Source organism: Contarinia nasturtii, unplaced genomic scaffold (genome assembly GCF_009176525.2).
Source record: "Contarinia nasturtii isolate CC-2019 unplaced genomic scaffold, AAFC_CNas_1.1 Cnas_scaffold_1598, whole genome shotgun sequence".
Taxonomy (NCBI): domain Eukaryota; kingdom Metazoa; phylum Arthropoda; class Insecta; order Diptera; family Cecidomyiidae; genus Contarinia; species Contarinia nasturtii.
In genome coordinates this window covers 1-19,521 of record NW_022198933.1, presented here as the reverse complement: position 1 = coordinate 19,521, position 19,521 = coordinate 1, and the positions used below count along the sequence as shown (strand labels likewise).

Below are 19,521 nucleotides of genomic sequence, written 5' to 3'. Positions count from 1 at the left end.
AGAAAAATAAAATTTATTGAGCGGCGCTTAGTATTTGTTTTAAATTGATCTGTCAACGAACAGCAACGAACGAACGGTTTGTTCGTTCGTAGCTTTTTTTATTCAATTTTCGTTCGTTCGTTCGTTCTTAGAATCATATTGCGCTCGTTCGTTCGTTCGTAGAATTTAAATTGGATTTAATTTTTGCATTGTTACTGAGTATCCGCTGTGTGCATAGTACAAATTTATCAAAATAAATTTATTATTATGTAAAATTAAAAATAATAATAATAATTGCACCGAACAGCGTGGTTTATTTAAAACCTGGTCCTTGGTGGTTTATTTAAAATAATATAAATATATATAATATAATTTAATTTTATGTAAAAATCTTCACAAAAATTTTTAAAACACTAAATCTTATATAAATTCGATTTGATTTCATGATGGTTTGGAAATCGCTATTCATATCCAAATTTGTTTCATGTCATTGGCTGGAATAAACGAAGTCCATAAACCATCAGATTTAGTGTTAGCAAGAAATACATTTTTAATTTTTGTCATCACTTTTACCATTAGTCAAATATGTTCGAACAAAGTCGCAAAATAAGTCATGTTCTACCATCTGTTACTGAAGATTTGAAACCCATAAACTTATAGAACTTAAGCTATACGATTAGTGCATTTGAGCACACATTTCTTGGGGTGTTTTTTTCATTCTTTTGCTGTGACAATTACAGTGATTTTGCCTGTTTGCTTTTTAAATTGGTCAAAGCCAGTGTCAAACGGGAGACTAATTTTAAATTGCGCACGAATTCAACGGGAAAAAATCAAATTCAAATTCTGTAGCAACACGAACCAAAGGCTTACACTACCCAGGGGGTCAAAGTACCCGATTGGGCTCAAAATTCACAGAATTAATTAGTAAAAATTTGTGACGCAATTTTGAGAATTTGTGACTCACCAGTAAAAAAAATTTACAGGCCTAAATTTGAAAGAGCCTATTCATCAAAAAGTCTATAATTTTTTTGGAAAAATTCGAAACAAAACAAAATTTCAAAAAATTAATGATGCAGTATTTTAGTGATTAATTTGTGATGTCCAAAAATGTCCCGATTTGAATTTGTGACACACTTCTTGGGACAGAAATGTCAATTTTTCGATTTTCACACTAAAAGTCGAAGTTGAATGAAATTTAGCAAATCGAATTACATAGATCCAAATAAATGATGTCATCTTTGAGTGACCAATTTGTGATTTTCAAAGCCCGAAAGTATTTTTATGCATTGAATAACGATGGTTTCCCGTTGAACGAAGAATTCGAACGATATCTCCGGGAAAATAATATTCCAGTGCGACGTGTAATCAACAATCTAAGACAAGTGATCAAATTCGCATACCAGCTGTGCGCCACAAATATGGAAAAGATCACATTCGCAATTATTTTCTGAGACACGGCATTATTGAACTATTATTGAATCGCTATTCCGCGATCGAAAAACAAACACAAACATATTGCATTGGACATGGAAAGTTTCGTTGAGCTTACAAATCTATTTTATACCCGCAATGACGATAAGACAAGTAAAGCAGACATGAAAAATTGGGATAATGCCCGATACGATGCATTTTGGAACCGGTTTGTAAATTTACGTAAAATAAATCGTACTGGTAAAATATTCGGCAACTACTTTACGACCGACGGTGTAACAGCATGCCCAAAAATGATTCGTCGAAAGCGTGACACGAGTGCACCGGCCAAAATCAGCACCAAAAAGAGCAAAAGCAAAAGCAAGAAGGGAAAAAAGAAAAATCGTGAGAAAATAGAGCCATCAAAATGTCCGGCGGACATTAAGGCTGCATTTGAGGCTGGTCAAATCACAAAGATCATTGTTGATGATCCGGGTGCCAAAGTATTACGATCGACAACAAGCCGTGATTTGAAAAGTACACTCTAATGGAGCTACAAATTGACAGCGAAAAAGTTGCACGCTCTATCCGGTGCACGTAAGCGCAAACACAAATTGAGACAATAGATTGGCGCATTTGATTATGACCACCTATACTTGCAATACCACTTGAATATGTTCATGGATTCACGCCAAGTGCATTACCAACGAGTGTGGCCCGATTAAAGCTGGACAAGCACATTCAACGTCAAGTTGCCGCACATCAAGTGGCCCGTGACATGACCAAAATCGACAAAGAAATTCCAACAGTCCATCGTGTATGCACCGGGAAATACGAAAATCGCTGCAAATTCGCCGATAAAAGGTCACTGCGGAATACCACAGGCTTACATAACGCATACCATCAATCGATATTCTAACGCCGTACGTTGTCCGCCGTACGCAAAATTTGTCCATCGATTATCTCACCCCCCAGAAAAGTTATTTAAAATCTGAGTGTACAGGATGATTGAGGGTCGCGAGGAATAGAAATCATTAGATTTTGAGCGACTGTGGTTGATGGACGATAATTTCATGTCTGATGTGATACCTATGAAAAAAAGTCCAATTTTCTTCCAAAAGTCATACTTTATGTAGACTTAAACACTCAAAAATATGTATTGAGAGGTTTTTTTGGCACGAGAAAACCGAATCCGAGGTTGATTTTGAGATACAATCAATTTTTGATACAGTTTCTTTGAAAAAATAACACAAAAAAAAAATGATTTTCTGTATGGGAGCCATGCCTGTATGGTATCGTAATGACATGAAACTTTGCACAGACTATTTTTACACAAAAAAATAACATTTAGAAAGTTTGAAGCAATTTCAATGCAAATTAGAATGGTCCCTTCTATACAACATTTTCAATTTTTGGCTCAAAAACAAATATTTTGTATGGGATTTTGTCGGTTCATCATGAAGATGTTAAAAATCTTTTGCGAGTACTTCCGCTATTAAATTAAAGAATATTTCGATGCCAAGGTTGAAACATATTTTTTGGTCTCGAACTTTACGCCGCTTGAAAAGCTTAAAAAATCGAACAAATATTTTTTTGAACTAGCTTAATAAAATACGCATCTACCACCGTGCGGAAAAGTTCGTCTTACTCCTGTAAGACTCTTTATTTTTTTCTCTTTTTCACAGTGATCAATGATCTCAACACTACTACTACTGCCAGTACCAAATCTGAAATTAAAGCAATGTTGTTGTGGTCATTAATTTGCTTTTAAACTATAAGTATATACTTTACTTAACTATAAAGTATATACATTCTTTTATAATTTCATTTTCCATTCCGTTCCATTACTTATTGATTAATTTCCTTTTTTTTCATTCTTCTGATCAACTCCAGGTAGAATATTCATATTTTATTTAAATATTGTAAGTACGATGAACAATTTCCAGCATCTAGATGGGCGCATAGTAGTTGATTTGAACAATTTTAATTGGTATTGGGAGGAACTTCTTCCCTTGGAATTGTCTCAATGCAAAGTACAATTAATTCATCTTTGCATGATATATTTTCAATGTTTATTAGCCTTCGATACGATAAACTGCCAGCCATTCCAGTTTTATCGAAACCAATCGATTCCCAAGTCGCACAAAAACTTTCAATCGATTTATCGCCATTTATATTTGAACCGTGCCAAATTTGCTTTCGTGGCCTACGAATACAGAAGAAAAAGAAAAATAAGTCCACTAAAATAAATAATAGCTGATTTCGCTTAATACGGATAAAATATACACTAAATACTTCTAATTAAATATCAAGAGATCCACTATTGTAAAACTCAATATTAGTAATAATTATTACTAAGAAAAGTAAATAGCAATTTAGAACGAAAATTCTGGTATCTAGTACTGGCATGTACATTGTACACATTCCAAAAATTCCATTCCACTCGGCACGAATACACAATTTAGAAAATTTAAACATGAACTTTTCTGAATGCAAAATGGGTTTTGTGTAATTCTCCTTAAGGTTTCCTGTTTCCTTTACCAAGTACTATCATGCAATACGTCTCGACCATTGAAGCTGTATAGCCGCGGTGATTGAAATGAGAATTCTCCATTTGTATCAAACAAATCTTTCCACGAACGAAATATCATTTCACCTTTGATATTTGCTATTGGTACATCCCAATGCATATAGCTGACCAAACCTTGTAGACTTTGAATTCTGAAATTATGTCGATCATGTAATCTTGCAAACATCTATTAATTAAATTAAAATCATTTTATTACCGTGTTGATAAAAATGCTTTAAAACTGCCAACGATTCCCGCACGAACAGCTTGTCGATAACACGAAAAATCTGCACCTCTTGTCCCGTGTAAATTACCTGCGTACGGTTCATTAAGTGCGGCAATTCGAAGCTAAAAAGATACTTCTTTGTTTGAACAAATGATTCTCAAATCAATAAATTTATTATTTTGGCTCACATAAAACTTAGATTTTGGTGTAACGGTAGATATGTCGGCTGGATCAGTGACAGGAAAGTTATCAGAATCATCTTCGATGAAAGAAATCGGCGGTGAACTGGCTGTTTGAGGTATAATCTGCGGCGTTGTATAAAACATTGGGGGCATAGTAAACAGCATCGGTTGATCAGCCTGTCAAAAAAAATGTATTAAATGTTTCAAATCGCTTTCAATTGTAATTACATCACATTAAATAATTCGCAGTTTGATCCAAATAAAACTTACCCAAATATTTCCTGCACACACTTTGTTTATCGTTTCTGGATCGCTATACAGTTTCAATGAGACAATTTTTCCCTAGAATGAAGTTCAACATGAATGTGTTTTTTTTTTTTTTTTTTTCAAAAATAAAGAAGTCAAAAATTTAAATTCATTTTATTTTGCACTTGCATCAAATTTTTCTGGTGATAATGGACCACCGCTGGCCACATAAAGTCTAGAATCGGAGTCAATTTTTATTTCAACTGGATCCACATTGTTTACAATAACCGATCCAACTTCATGACAATTTAGATAGAGCGTTACCTAAGGGTAGAATAAAAAAAAATCAAATAATGCTAATAATGCAAATAAATCAATATTTTATTGGAAACAATTGCATTACCTTGCTCAAGAAAACCTTTATAGCAACAGCAGTCTCCTCCTTGAACGCTGGCACTTGGAACACAGCCAAGTTTTGGTTCTTCAAATGTAGTTTTGCATCGGTATATACTAGAGATATATTATAAACGTATCGATTTGCGGGCACCAAAAAAAGACCGAACTGTACAACAGTTCCAAGCGGATTTAGGACGCTGAATAAATAGCCACCATTGGTGTTGTTCATTTGAATAGTTGCAAGAACTGTTGATTCTCGAATAGACTTCGGAAATGTACGATATGCAAGCCTTACTAAAACGTCTGAGTCTCGATTGGCCGTGAAAACATTATTTTTAAATCTAGACGATTGATTTAGTAAATCAAATTCAAAACTACTGTCACCTGAAAAGTCACGACCACGTAAATTTGTCACTGTAAATGATTCGACATAATTTTGATTGATCATTAAACAAAAGAACAAATTCAAGAAAATCATAAAATAAATAAACCAATGTTGAGCGTTGAAAATATTCATTTTGAAATTGAAGTATAATTCGTTCAATTTTCTTTAAGGTTTTGTATTTAGCTAAATTTTCAAAGAAACGAAAATATAGGAGAAAAATATGATTTGTTTACATTCTCCACATGCAATTTGCACATTCCAATGAAATGAATTCGAGAAGAAAATTTAGCCGTGCGCATGATCTGCAAAAAGGTTTTTACCCCAAAATACACTTGGAGTGAATTGATGTTGTTGCTCTGTTACATGTGCTTCTGATGTAAAACGGTGGTCAACATGTATGCCGGTGATAGCACACTCATTCTAGCAACTTTGACAGTGACATAGTGACATTGCTTGCTCGAAACGATTTTCTTATCAAAACAGAAGAGAAACTTTTTAATTTAATTTATAAGATAATTGTGTAATTGGAAATGGTAATTTAATGATTATTATTTAATTCATTATTATTATTTATTATTTAATTCATTTATGGTAGAAAATTATAATCTCAGGCTGACGGTGACGGTCATACACTCTATACACTGGAGCAGCTTCTCGATGAAAATGAAAAACCGATGTTCACATTGTCAAACAATGAACATCTGCTAAAGTTGGTTGCAGATCGAAACAGAACACGCAAAGAACTTATGGACTTTCAGCAAACCGTTGGCGAATTACAGAAAAAAGAGATAAAACAACTTCAACAAAATATTATCGAACTCGCTAATCGAACTAAACAGATTGCTGAACGAACAATACAAATTGAAAATAATCGTTAAACAAGTTATAAATAATACGTATAATAATATGTTATTCAGAGACCTAAAAATGTATTCATAATAAAATATGATGCTGTCGATTTTTAGATGTGATTGACATTTGATATCATTTGATTTAAATTATAATCATAAATAATTATGAAAATTTTCCACGTATGCTACATATATACACAATGGTTCTGTAAAATGGACTTTTTTACGCAAACTAAAATGACGATTGACATTTCACACATGTTCAACTAATGGTCTTAGTGTTGAGTGCACACATATACGCACATACACGAACAGGCCTGTTTTTTACGTATATGTGTGTACACTTAAATGTGTAAGTTGATTTTTCAGAGTTGACGTAAAGAATGTATTATTGCCCATCGTCGACAACGATAGCGATATGCGCCGCATGCCGTATCATTTGATTTGTCTTTAATAATTTAAAATATCGTGCAAAATAAATTCAATTGAAAACAAAAATTAAATTTAAGATCAGTATCGAGATATACGTAGACTATTTGAGATGTGATAGCGAATATTTATTGAATTTACGAAAAAAAACCAACATTATACTTATAGCAATAGTCGATGTTCCAATTGCCTGTTTTGGTTTACGAAAGTTTGGTTGTGGATTTGTGCGTTGTTGTGTTAATCTTTTTTGTTCTTTTCTTTATTCAAAGAATTTATTTGTGGCGCTGTCTACTTGGATTTGTATTTATTATACGTGCACGCCAGCCATGTTATGAATACGATGAGCGATATGTGAAAAATAAATATGATATAAATCCAATCGCACAAAATCAAACAACTGTAATTGATTGTAAAATCAATACGAACAAAATTTTAGGCAACGTATGCATTCATTCAATTAATTTTATTGAATATCCCATTTCCAATTTCATTGTTCTTTTTTCTCCATAGCTTTCATGTCGTTTTCTGATAACATTTTGTGCGTGTGTTTTTTTTCTTTTTAGATATTGTTGCTAATCATTTATCATGACGATTAAACGAATTGATGAAATGTCGAGCTTATCAAAACGGATATGGCGGCAAATGCCAGTGACAATATTGTTGTTACTTTATATCTGCCCAAGCGCACAATGTTTTCCGGATCAAGGCAAATGGGATTTTGTCATGAACCATAATGTACAATCGGTAACAGTTCCAAAATCATTGTATGCCGACTCAGAGATAATTGTATTAATTACTTGTGACTCACCGCAACCCAATACAACAATTTCAATATCATGGCAACTAGTGTTATCCGAATGTTGGCAAGATTCATTTATGGCATTCGAAAATGTTGTACCGCGTACAACAAACGATACATATTTCATTAAACAAAATGATATTCCAGCCCAATGTAGCAATGGTGGTCATATACCTCTTCTTGAATATCAATCATCAAATGATGTCAAAAATCGAATCAAACAGTTAAATGATCAATCCTTGAAGGCGAACGAAACTCGACCAATCCTATCAAATCGTAAACCACAAGTGGCCAACAATCCAGTGTATATAATTCAATCCGATGGTGTGTATTTGTTTGCGTTGATAATAAAAGGAAACAAAGACTATAATGCATCCGTTCACATTGAAATGCGCGGCAAATATGGTTTCTTGTCAGCTGTTGATTGGCCATTGTTACCATTTTATGGTCTAATGTGCTTAATATATGTGCTATTTGGCGTGATTTGGTTGCTGGTTTCATTTATGCAATGGCGTGATTTGTTGCGCATTCAATTTTGGATTGGAGGTGTTATCTTATTGGGAATGTTAGAGAAAGCAATGTTTTATGCTGAATACCAAAGCATAAATTCGACTGGAGTTTCAGTGCGTGGTGCTGTTTTGCTAGCTGAATGGGTTTCATGTGCCAAAAGAACGCTGGCACGAATGCTTGTAAGAAATTTCAAACGAAATAAAATCATAATGATTTAAAAATTGACATCTTTTTTAACATTGGGATCATTTTTTATTTTTAGGTAATAATTGTATCTCTTGGATTTGGCATTGTAAAACCGCGTTTGGGTCCAATGTTGCATCGTGTTGTCGGTACGGGTGCATTGTATTTTGTTTTGGCCAGTGTTGAAAGCTATTTGCGCGTTATGAACATTAAAAGTGACCCGAATAATCAAATTTTAGTAGCAAGTATCCCGCTTGCTGTTCTCGACTCTGCAATCTGCTGGTGGATATTCACGTCATTGGTGCAAACAACTCGCACACTTCGATTGCGTCGAAATATGGTGAAATTAACATTATATAGACACTTTACAAACACTCTTATATTTGCCGTTCTTGCATCGGTAATATTTATGCTGTTTTCGATAAAAACCCATAGGCTGTCCAAATGTCTAACAGATTGGAAAGATTTATGGGAAGATGAAGCATTTTGGCATATTTTATTCTCATTACTATTGCTTGTTATAATGATTTTATGGCGTCCGACGAACAACAATCAACGCTACGCATTCACGCCATTACTAGATCCAGAAGACGAAGATGACGAAGAAGATCAATTTGTGGCCGATGTTTATGGCGTCAAAATGCGCGGATCACGCAATACAAATTCACCAAAATTGAACAATCACAGCAAAACAACAACAGATGAAGACGATTTAAAATGGGTCGGTTTAATTACTATTTCATTATTTAAGAATTGCTATCCATTCTTTAGATTATTTTTCCATTATTTCCATTACGGTCTATTAATTGTTGATTGATTTCCATTTCCTGATTTTCTCTAGGTCGAAGAAAATATTCCAACAGCAATTGTCGATTCAACGTTACCTATTCTGGATAGCGATGAAGAAATTATCAATACACGATTCGAAGTATCGAAAATGCAGTAGATAAATCCTTCAAAAACATTTACCATCAATGAATGTTAACATAAATTAACGCTGTTTGAATGACATTTTGTCTTGGAATCGGATATTCTCTCCTCGCTTGTGTGATAGAAATGAGCGTTTGTTTATGAAAGAGAAACAAAAATATAAATCCATCAAATTTATATTTATATAAATTACCAATTAGACATAACAAAAAGAAAAATATATAGAAGATTGTGAATTGATCTAATGTTTCGTGTGCAAAATTATCAAAAAATTAATTTTCAGTTGGGTTGAGTGCTTGATCAAGAAACAATTTGTAATGCAAATTCACCAGGCACAAATTCTCGGTCAAATTTGGACCCGGATTTGTGTGTAGTTTCAGTCCTCTTCACGGGTGACATAGCATAACATTCAGGTGTGAATACATGGAAAAGAGAAACGACAATCATTAGTATCAATTGAATTGTGTCCGTAAGAATAAATATGGCAATACAAAAACGGAATCTGAAGAACGTTACATAATTTTTTTTTAATAGTACAACTCCATACAAAAATTTTTTTATGTAACCTTCTTCAGATTCCGTTTTTGTATTGCCATATTTATTCTTACGGACACAATTGTGTATGAAATAACTTTTTTAAAATTAAAAACTTTACTCACCTACGGGCTCCTTCCCTCCGTACTATATTTGTACTGAACGCACAACAAGGCCACAAAATTTGTGTAACACAAATTGTGTCAAGCTACTAATCGTTATAATATTTGTATTATCTAATTATTTATGAATTCAATGCTGCTGATTGTATGTTGACATTGTTTGCATTCGGTGGTCTTCTCAACGAACCAGGCACGTCCTGTGTAATTAGAAGCAAAAACATTAAACAATGAATAGACACTATTTTCAATTGATTCAAACCTTTGAGCATAATGCATTTTGCAGCATCAATATCGTGATGCCAATCAACTGCCTGTGCAGCAGCAACATAATCCTGAACATGTAATGGCCAATTTTCTTGACGCTCACCAAACATTTTTGCGATCCTGGACATCATTTTCGTCTCTTCAAACCAAATGGCATCTCTGATGCACCAAAGATAATCATTGACGGCATGTTGTTGGTTACTGTCACGGCGATGTTATCATTTACTTGGTTCGAATTGATGTAATGATCAAAATCCAGTCGCGAATATTTACGCGTTGCATATGCTGACATTCCTTTTCGTAGCATTTTGATACGATACTCTGTTGAATTACGCGATGATGGTGGACCGAACGGATATGACTTTAGATGATTCTTTTCTTCGATATCAAACCTTCCAGCTAATTTTTTCGCCTCTTTTTCTCCTCCTTTCTGCCAAGTTTCTCAGTAAAATCGCGTGTTGGGTATTGTGATGTTTCCGTTCAAAATTCAAATTGATGAAAAATAATGAGTTTCGATTCAAACACATTTCAAATTACCTGGGTTGGTATTGTAGATTACTTTGATACATAATCTACATTTTATAAATGTAGATTACTACCATGTAAATTACATATTTTTTCTCATGTAATCTACAAAATTTGGAGATTATTCAATTTTGACTATATTAAAACCACCAGAAAATGTATCAAAACGCCAAAAATTGAATAGAGTTTTTATGGTAATTTTTATTGAAAATGTGTCTATTTGACTTTTAACATAACAAATCTTTTCAATAGAAACACATTTCATTCATTCACCAACTTCAGATAATTTTTTCAGTAGCATTTTGACTCTGATTTTGAATTTTTGAATAATGTAGAGTATACATATTCTACGTAAATTACATTTTTTTTAAATCATGTAGATTTTCCAACCCAGCAAATTACATTTCAAAATATCTCACTTCAACGGCTGGACATAACGTATTTCTTGCCCACAAGATTATCTGCCTGTGAATGCACATTTTCGTTGAACGCGAATATATGGAATATATATTTATTTCACAGCGAACAGCGTTCCGAACACACAAAATCGTTGAAATTGAAATGACAATAACATCAATTGACTGCCCAAAGCACGCTACAAACACTCGCATATAACTTCCAAGAAATCCTTTTGCAAACAAACCTAACTTTTATTGTAAACGAAATCGGTGCGATAGTTAACTATACTAACAATACTGTCAAACGATGCGGGCACATTTTTAATACATATAAATGAATATCGTTGGATTTGGTTTGACACATATACACCGCGCCAATTGAAAAATGTTGGAAAGATGTCAGTTGCATTTCGAAAATCAGAAAAATAAATGAAATAAATGACGTGTAGTTCTTTTGCAGAATTTTAAACTAAATTACTTTCCGAATAAATTGTATATTTTTTATTTTGAGCGTAAGATTTAGATTTTCAATTTAAAACTTAATATATTGGGTTGTGTTCACATTATGTTCTCAAATGAAATATTATTGGAAGTGAATGAAACAAGTGGATCCATTCCATTCTCTGTTCCATTAGATACGAAAATGACCACCAGAATGGGCTAAAACGTTTTTCAACGTTAGAATGTACTAAAAACATTACAAATGTGTCTGCTAGATTGGTTTTTGTTGCACAAAATCTTTCTGCAAGCTGAAATAAGTCTAAATTATTGGATTATTGGATTATTGGAAATTATTTATGTACAATTTTTTAAACCGCCAGAACATAAGCGAACACACACAATGTAAACATTTTTAGAACAAAAAAAGATGAAATAGCTTTGTTTGGCTATCTGATTGATTCAAATTAAGTCGTGTATATTTTCATTGTAAGCGAATCAACTCATATTGAAAGAATGTGAAACAAATAATTTGAATTTAAATCTAAGACATGTTAGCGTTTAAGTTCAAAATATCATTATTTGTAAATTATTTCTTTTTAAATTGAATTAAAATAAATAATATGTAAATTATAGTTTCATTGAATTCAATAAATTTGAAAAACGTTCTGCAAATACATCACTGTAAATTTTAAATTGTAAATTGCGAGATGAAAATAACGTACCATCGCGTACCAATGCGCGCTCTTATTCTCTCGTTTGTCGTTTTTGTTCCTATTTGTATTGTTGCATTTGCAATCGCTTTAATATCAAAAGGCCACCATTCAAAAATCAATAAAATTAAATGCTTGAGATGAACGATTTTTTTTCTTCGTCTTTTGGTTCCTCTTCTTCAATTTTTTTTAAGTGTGGTTTTTATTTTTTTTGATTTCATGTGATTATAGTTAAAAAAAATCGGGGCAGAAAATTTATTTTCTTTCTAGAGCAGCTATAGTTTCTTGTATGAGTTTTGTGGTAATGAACTTTCTCTTTACTGTTTAGTAATATGCTATAAAATTCATCAACTTGAATTTGTTTAAATAAAAATATTTATAAATAATTATTTCATTAATTTAATTTTCAGTTGTTCATTTAACAAAAAGAATTCGTATCGTTATCATACACAATTATTTCCTTTAACGAGGTAGGATTTTAATAACAACCTATCCTTTTATTCAACCATTTCAGTATCATTTTGTATATCTGCATTTGTTTCATCTTGCACTGATACTATACAATCTTCATACGTCCATTTTGGGAATATTCGTTTGTATAAATACATGAAAATCGTATCGAACGATTTCAACTGACCATCAAATACGCATTTCATATGTCCGTGAGTACCTATTTTAGTGGAAGTGTTGAAATAAAATTGAATTCAAATTTTGCAATGGACATTTCATACTTACCTAATGATTCTTTTATGTGACCTAAACGACCACAACGTGTACGAAGCTTAAGAGGTTTAAAATATTCAATGTCCTCTTTATTGTGGAACATATATCGAATAGTGGCAGTTCTTCGATTAATCTGTTTTTTTTTTTTTTTTTTTTTTTTTAATAATGAGAGCCATTTAAAATTAAATAAATATTAAATTCATTGTATTTGAATTAACTCACCTTCAATGGATGACCGCTAAGAACTACGCGCTTTAGAATCACCCGATCCGGGTTACATGATAGCAAGATTCCATTCGCCACTAGACGTAATGTAGTATCTGGGTTCTCTTTGAAACACAAAATAGGCGATGGTGGAAATTGGATTGGTGCAAAAAAACTAGCGACCACTGTTTCTTCAGGTCTGAAGAACCGCTCATACTACAAAAATTTCATTTAAATTGAATGCAACCCAATAGAAGAACTAAAAAAGTACCTTATGTCTGTCATTGCTTGTGTGTTGACTAAATATTGGATTAACAATGAACCGTCTGTAACCGCATTGAATGATGAGTCGTTCTTTAGACTTTATAGGTATGGTTGAGTCGGGTGCACGTTTGAGCACCGTATTCATAATACACATTTGATTTTCATGCGGTAGTAAACCGTAAATGATTAAAATTGGTTTCGTATCTTGAATGGCTTTCCATTTTTGCCATTGTCCCAACGGAACATTTGATACATGAATAGTTATGTAATATCCAGGCTATAAAAAAACAAAAATTCCTTAAATTCACACACTCATTTAATAAAATCAATCGATTTTTACCTCAGCTCCGTCAACGTCATCTTTATACTCCTTCAGAATACGTCTCTTCGTTCGATCAAAATTAACAAATTGAAAGATTCGAGCATAATCAGCTGGTAAATTCTCTTTAATATCCCATGGTGATGTTCGAAACGATTCCAATCCTCGATACTTTTGAAATCTTGTTCTTGCCGGTATATTCAATGGCGTATCGATTTCATCTGGCCAGATTTTATCAGATCGTGCATCTTTAAGTTTTTCCCATGTTTCTCGTTCTTCTTGCAAATCTATTTCCATATCATATTTATCATCATTAAAACGAACTTCAGATTGAACAATAGATATGCATTCTTCGTCGGCATTTTGATCATTTTTTTCAAATTCATCGGATGAATCCGGGTCACTAATGCACGACATAAAATCTTCATCATCTTCCATGCTATTGTCGTCACTATAATCATCTGACTCATCGATACAATCTTTTTCTTCAATGTCCGGAATCCAACAGGCTTGATAGTCACTCATACCTAAGGGGAGTATCACGAAAGAAGAGAATAGAAATAATCAAAATAATCAACAAATATTCAAAATAATGGAAACATATAAGTCAAGTTATATAGTTCCTTATATTCTAAAGATTTTCAATCATCTCTCACTCACGCATCCACTCAACTAGACACTCTAAAACATACAACGTCTGATTGCATCATCATCATCGTTTGGAAATCTCATAGTATGAATGTTAAATGATAACGAAAATAATAGAAAAAAATTATTAGGGGAGAGTCTCCGGTTATGAGACATTACCGGTTGCGAGACAGTCAAGTTTTTTTTATATTTTTTACTTGTCACACCGAATGTTTGTAGTGTTAAAGTCTTCTTTTGACGTGAGCTAACTTTTGCCGTAACACCGAGTTGAATAGACGCAATTATTATATTAGTTCCGAGGACTGCGCGTGAAAATCCTCCGAAAAAATAATTTCGAATTTTTTTCGAAGTGCCATTAATTGGACTAAGTCAATCGCGAAATATGAGTGCAATTCATATAGATGCAGTATTTTCAATATATTTTTAATTAGAGTAATCAATTGGACCAATATATCATCAGAAAAAAAAATTGAATTGAGCAACTTAACATGGCGTCATTCCCGGTTACGAGACAATCATGTCGCCGGTTACGAGACACTTGGTGCTGTTCTAGAAATGTCCAGAAACATCAAATGAAACGTTCTAGAAACGTATAGAAATCCATCGAAATTCATTGAATGTTCTAGAAGCTCATAAAAACTCACAGAAGTCCATGAAAATTTCTAGAATTTCCAGATAAATCAAATTGAATGTTCTGGAAGCTTGTCGAACTTTCTAGAATGTCTTATCCCCACCAGCTGCACCCACCCGCGAGTATATAAATAGTCTGAACTTGACCCAGAGTGTAAAATAAGCTGTTTTTTTTTCGCAGAAAACCGGTAATAAAATTTCATTTCGGTATTCAAGGATTTCGATTTCGGTAGTCAGACGGTTTGACTCAGTCTTACTTCGAACAATGAACCACTAAGAGAAAATGAACAAACAAAACTAACAAGACAACATCTTGTCAACTCCGAAAAAAGAAAAAATTAACCGCCGCCAATTCTATCGATTGCAATTCGTGCGAACGGCCGGTTCATTTGAAGTGTGCGGACATGCGTAGAAGCTACTACATTTGCAAACATTGTGACTCTCACTTGGACTTAGAAGAAGATTAAGAAATGGAGTAAAATGGAGAAAAAATGCCATTTTCGTATTTTTTTTTTGCCTTAAGAGGCTTTCACAATAAATAAACATTGTTATTTTTTGGATTTATAAAGATTTTGCTTCATATTTTCCAATTTTTATTGGCCTTCCTTAGGTGTCTCGTAACCGGTGCCAAATTTTTTTTTTCAAAAATGCAACCCTTTTTTAATTTGGTAATGAAATTTTTTCTATAAAAGGAATCAATACACTTTCTTCGCAGAAAAGTTAGCTATTGACATAAGCTATTCAACAGTGTATAAATATCTGCATAATATAGACTATGACTAAAAAAGAGTGAGAGAGAGAAAACGTGTCTCGTAACCGGAGACTCTCCCTTAAATAATTCTCGTCACTCAAACCTTTCGGAATTCGTTTGATTAACTTCATTTTCTTTGTTTCGGCTTGAGCATGTGCGATTTCCTCTTCGGTTGGCCACGTTTGCTCTTCATCCATTTCATCTGGTATATTTTCCCGTTGCAACGAAATTTGCTTCGATGCGGTGGCACGTAATAATACACGAGTCTCTTCGATACTATGTGAAAATGAAATATACAATTTAAATCACTTTGTTAAATACAAATTTAAACTAAAGCTACATACTTTTCTTTGTCGTGTCTGAATGGATCGGCTATCAAATCGATTTGAAGCATTTGAAAATCGCCCAAATTTGGAATATGTATTAAACCATTAACATCTAAACTGATACCACGCAAATGGCCAGTAACTTTCAAAATGCCTGCTTTTGAATCAGTTGTATTTTCGACATATTCAATCTGTTCGGCGAACAAATGGGATCGATTGTCTTTGTTTTGTAAGATCTTTTTCTTTTGACCACCAATTCGACGGAATAAATTGAAACCGTCATTGTTTGTGTCCAAGCTTATAATTTTTTCCATGGGAAACGTTTTTTGAATATATTTTTGAATTGCTATTTTCGTTTTACCACGACGATTTGGTGCAATTGATTCCATATCCATCACTGAAATAATTGGCGTTGGAACACCTTGAGCAAAAGCCATATTGATGAATCGTTTACCTTAGGGGAGATCACAAAAAAAAGAATAGAAATAATTTAAAATAATCGACCAATAATCCCTTACATTCCTACATTCCAATAGTTTTCAATAATCTCTCACTCACTCACTCACTCGGTCAGACACACAGTCTCTCTTTTTATCTTACATACATTCTATTTTCTTCATTGTCATTTGTCGATATCATAGTATAGATATTAGAATTAATGTATTATTGATGATAATCGAAATAAATCGAAAAAGAGTAAATAACAATTATAAAATAATAGAATAAGTAGTAGCGTTTACCCCATTTACTATAAATTTCATCCTCCTCAACATTTGCCGACACCAAAAATACTGTTGTGTCACAAACTTTTAAACAGTCCAAGGCAGCCAGTTCATTTCCAAAGCCGATTGGTGGTATGATAAATGCGAAACGCTGCTTAAAACGTGGAATTCTGAAAGTAAACACACATTTAAATATCAATAAAAGAAATAAACGTTCAACAAGAGCTAACGTACGTAATGTGGGTTGTCCCGGTTGGACTTGTACTGACAATTGCATCTGGATCGCATACTTTGAGAATGCTTAGTGCAGATTGTGGATCAATTTGTTCATTCAACGGTATTAAGGCGATTAAAAATGGCGCAAAAGATGAACCACCTAATGAACGTTTCTTGTCCATCACTTCGTCTCTTTTGTTTTTGCGAATCTGTTAGTTAATTCCACAATTTATATTAATAATTTTGTTCAATTCAATTGAATGGAAGTAGATAGAGATATAAAAACTTACCTGATGTGCTTGATGACGACGCTGTTCTTTAGTCATTGCATTTTTATGCTTTTTAGTGATAGCTAAAACCGAATATTTACCTAAAATTCGAAACAAAATGTATCGATTGAAGGATTTTTTTCCAAACCTTTGTTGTCACGTGGTCTTATATTGTTTACAAAATACGAACCTTTTAATTCGTTGTCAATGGCACCTTTTGAACGATGTCGACCCGTTTTATGCACTTTATTCTTTTGTTTCAACGCACCAGCACGATGCGCTTGCTGATCCACACCCATCTTTTGAAAAATTTTCGTAGAATTTTTTTTTAAATAATTTTTTGCGCGACCCACATTGACTCCAATTCAAACACTTGTATCTATTAACACATGGTAAATAAGAGGTTATGTATATCCATAAAATGACAAAACTGTCTAGAGTAACTGTCATGCATACTTACTTAAAAATTACTATTCCATTACTCTATAATTCCTGATCCATTCCTTCGATTCATTTTCCATTCTGTTCCATTACTTATTGATTCGTACATATATGAAACATGCTGTATTCGAACATTGTCAATTTAAACATTAACATTTGTATGTACCCATATGTTTTTACGTCAAAAAGGAAATGCAAAACAAACATAAACAATTGACATCAAAGCTTTTTGATATTTCAATAATAAAAATGGCACAATCCATGGATATTTCGGTGGAATCAGCCATTGACTATGTAATTCAAGACATCACCTACGGTGAGATCTTTCAACCGTAAGTGCAGCAGTGTTCAATGCATCATTTTACAATGTGATTGATTTTTGTATTATTTTAGGCCGCTAACACTGTCGGAGAGTTTGACTCGAAATGCATGTCGAATAGATTTTAGCATAGATTTGGATGAGTCGGATCCATCAAAGGGTGGTGTCATATCAAAAGCTATGGCAATCAACGAGGAAAAAGATGATGAACAAATGAAGGATGCGTATCGCTTCAGTGCCAATCTATGGCCAAGAGTTTGTATATGTACTATATGTATTCCATTACTCTACAATTCCTGATCCTTTCCTTTGATTCTTTTTCCATTATCATCATTGACATTAATTCTATAATATGTGCAATGAGATTTTCAAATTACGTTGCCGATACAGAAATGTATGTGAGATAGAAAGACAGAGTGTGTATGTTTGGCCGAATGAATGCATGAGTGAATGAGTGAGTGAGTGAGAGATGATTGGAAAACCATTGGGAATGTAAGAATCCAAATAGTTTGACCAGACATAGGAAAAAACAAATTGCTGACAAATATTTGTGATTTGGTAGTAGAGAGATGAGCCCTTCTACACACATCAGCATTGAAGCAACGTCACAGCGACAACACGGTGCTGCGAATGTACGGAATTATGACAGCAGTAACACACAAAGAGAGAGAGAAAGAGAAAGAGGTGAGTAGATTTGATTATTGTAATAAGTGATGATTTTTTATGTATATAAAGTGCCTTTTATTTTAGCCAGTCAGTGAAAAGAAGATGTATTCAGTTGGTCGCTACGAAGAACCACAAAACTGCGTTTGAATTGAAAAGGATTGAAATGTTAACAAACAAAATGGCGTCATGCCCACCAAGGCACAATGAATGCTGTCACTACGCAATAATGCTAACAATACGTTCGATTGTTTTCCAATTCGAGCAAAAAAACTTACCGTTACCGGCTCTGTGCATGTGCAAACATTAAACTAGAACTACAGTGCTTGTAGCCATAGCAAGTCGATTCAAAGTGAGACACGCAGACGCAGACATTGAACAACAATTGAAGTGATCGGACGCATACATTATTTTGTCTTCTTGATCTGTCGATACAGTTTATAAACTATAGTTTTAAAATATTTATTGTTCGATGAAAATCGACGAAAAAGTTTTGTTTAAAGTGTGCTGAATTTTAGTTGAAAGAAGATGAAACGGCGTCGCAAACCCTCTTCTGTTCAACAGAAAAAAAACTCGGCAAACTTCGGCAAAAAAACCATTGAAACGCCAAAATCAAATGAGAACAAAACGAGGTGAAACAACGATAAAAACCTAGAAAAATTCACCGTGGTGATGACACTGAAGACAAGCAACGTCTGAATGATATGATTGAAAGAGCTGTGGTCAATTTCTCAAAAATGTTCCGATTGGCATCGCTTTATGTGCTCAGCATATTGAATCGGTTGGTTGACAGTGGTTCCGATGTCGAAATCCGTGGTGAATTTTCGACCAAGTTCAATGCATCCAAATATTTCAGAGCGCTGAAAAAAAAAAAAACACAGCATACAACACTACCATCACTTACAATGGCAAATAATGTAAAAAACTGCATGATGGC

At 33.5% G+C, this 19,521-nt stretch overlaps 3 protein-coding genes and 1 long non-coding RNA gene across 13 annotated transcripts; 2 read left to right on the top strand and 2 right to left on the bottom strand.

Moving 5' to 3' along the window:
• Positions 1-2,988: 2,988 nt before the first annotated feature.
• LOC116346596 (collagen alpha-1(XV) chain-like) lies at positions 2,989-6,358 on the bottom strand. Of its 8 annotated transcripts, none has more exons than XR_004201600.1 (8): positions 5,016-5,523; positions 4,802-4,936; positions 4,637-4,708; positions 4,373-4,543; positions 4,176-4,306; positions 3,931-4,110; positions 3,238-3,595; positions 2,989-3,116 (listed from the first exon to the last, which is right to left on the bottom strand). XR_004201600.1 is itself a non-coding variant. In XM_031776736.1 (8 exons), exons 2-8 carry the CDS (start codon positions 5,235-5,237, stop codon positions 3,373-3,375), a joined length of 1,134 nt encoding a protein of 377 aa, XP_031632596.1. In that variant the 5' UTR covers positions 5,238-5,422; positions 5,627-6,358; the 3' UTR covers positions 2,989-3,372. The 8 variants fall into 8 exon arrangements, 7 of the variants coding, with proteins under 7 accessions (XP_031632596.1, XP_031632598.1, XP_031632597.1 ...); XM_031776736.1 differs by adding an exon at positions 5,627-6,358 and having other exon boundaries at positions 2,989-3,595; positions 5,016-5,422; XM_031776738.1 differs by adding an exon at positions 5,714-6,358 and having other exon boundaries at positions 2,989-3,595; positions 5,016-5,422.
• A 273-nt stretch (positions 6,359-6,631) lies between these two features.
• Positions 6,632-11,454, top strand: LOC116346595 (transmembrane protein 87A). 2 transcript variants are annotated; one of them, XM_031776731.1, is made up of 5 exons: positions 6,632-6,787; positions 6,943-7,114; positions 7,237-8,161; positions 8,245-8,886; positions 9,007-11,454. In XM_031776731.1, the coding sequence occupies exons 3-5, from the start codon at positions 7,259-7,261 to the stop codon at positions 9,109-9,111; spliced, it is 1,650 nt and encodes a 549-aa protein (XP_031632591.1). In that variant the 5' UTR covers positions 6,632-6,787; positions 6,943-7,114; positions 7,237-7,258; the 3' UTR covers positions 9,112-11,454. The 2 variants fall into 2 exon arrangements, with proteins under 2 accessions (XP_031632591.1, XP_031632590.1); XM_031776730.1 differs by having other exon boundaries at positions 6,632-7,114.
• A 1,016-nt stretch (positions 11,455-12,470) lies between these two features.
• LOC116346594 (pre-rRNA-processing protein TSR1 homolog) lies at positions 12,471-17,570 on the bottom strand. The gene is made up of 11 exons (XM_031776729.1): positions 17,352-17,570; positions 17,183-17,262; positions 16,911-17,101; positions 16,695-16,846; positions 15,973-16,408; positions 15,732-15,904; positions 13,621-14,126; positions 13,288-13,557; positions 13,035-13,232; positions 12,825-12,945; positions 12,471-12,759 (listed from the first exon to the last, which is right to left on the bottom strand). Exons 1-11 carry the CDS (start codon positions 17,458-17,460, stop codon positions 12,587-12,589), a joined length of 2,409 nt encoding a protein of 802 aa, XP_031632589.1. The 5' UTR covers positions 17,461-17,570; the 3' UTR covers positions 12,471-12,586.
• Positions 17,571-17,726: 156 nt separating this feature from the next.
• On the top strand, positions 17,727-19,515 carry LOC116346593. 2 transcript variants are annotated; one of them, XR_004201599.1, is made up of 4 exons: positions 17,727-17,934; positions 17,996-18,186; positions 18,312-18,605; positions 18,676-19,515. It is a non-coding gene; the product is annotated as an uncharacterized LOC116346593 (long non-coding RNA). The 2 variants fall into 2 exon arrangements; XR_004201598.1 differs by having other exon boundaries at positions 18,672-19,515.
• The last annotated feature ends 6 nt before the right edge of the window (positions 19,516-19,521 follow it).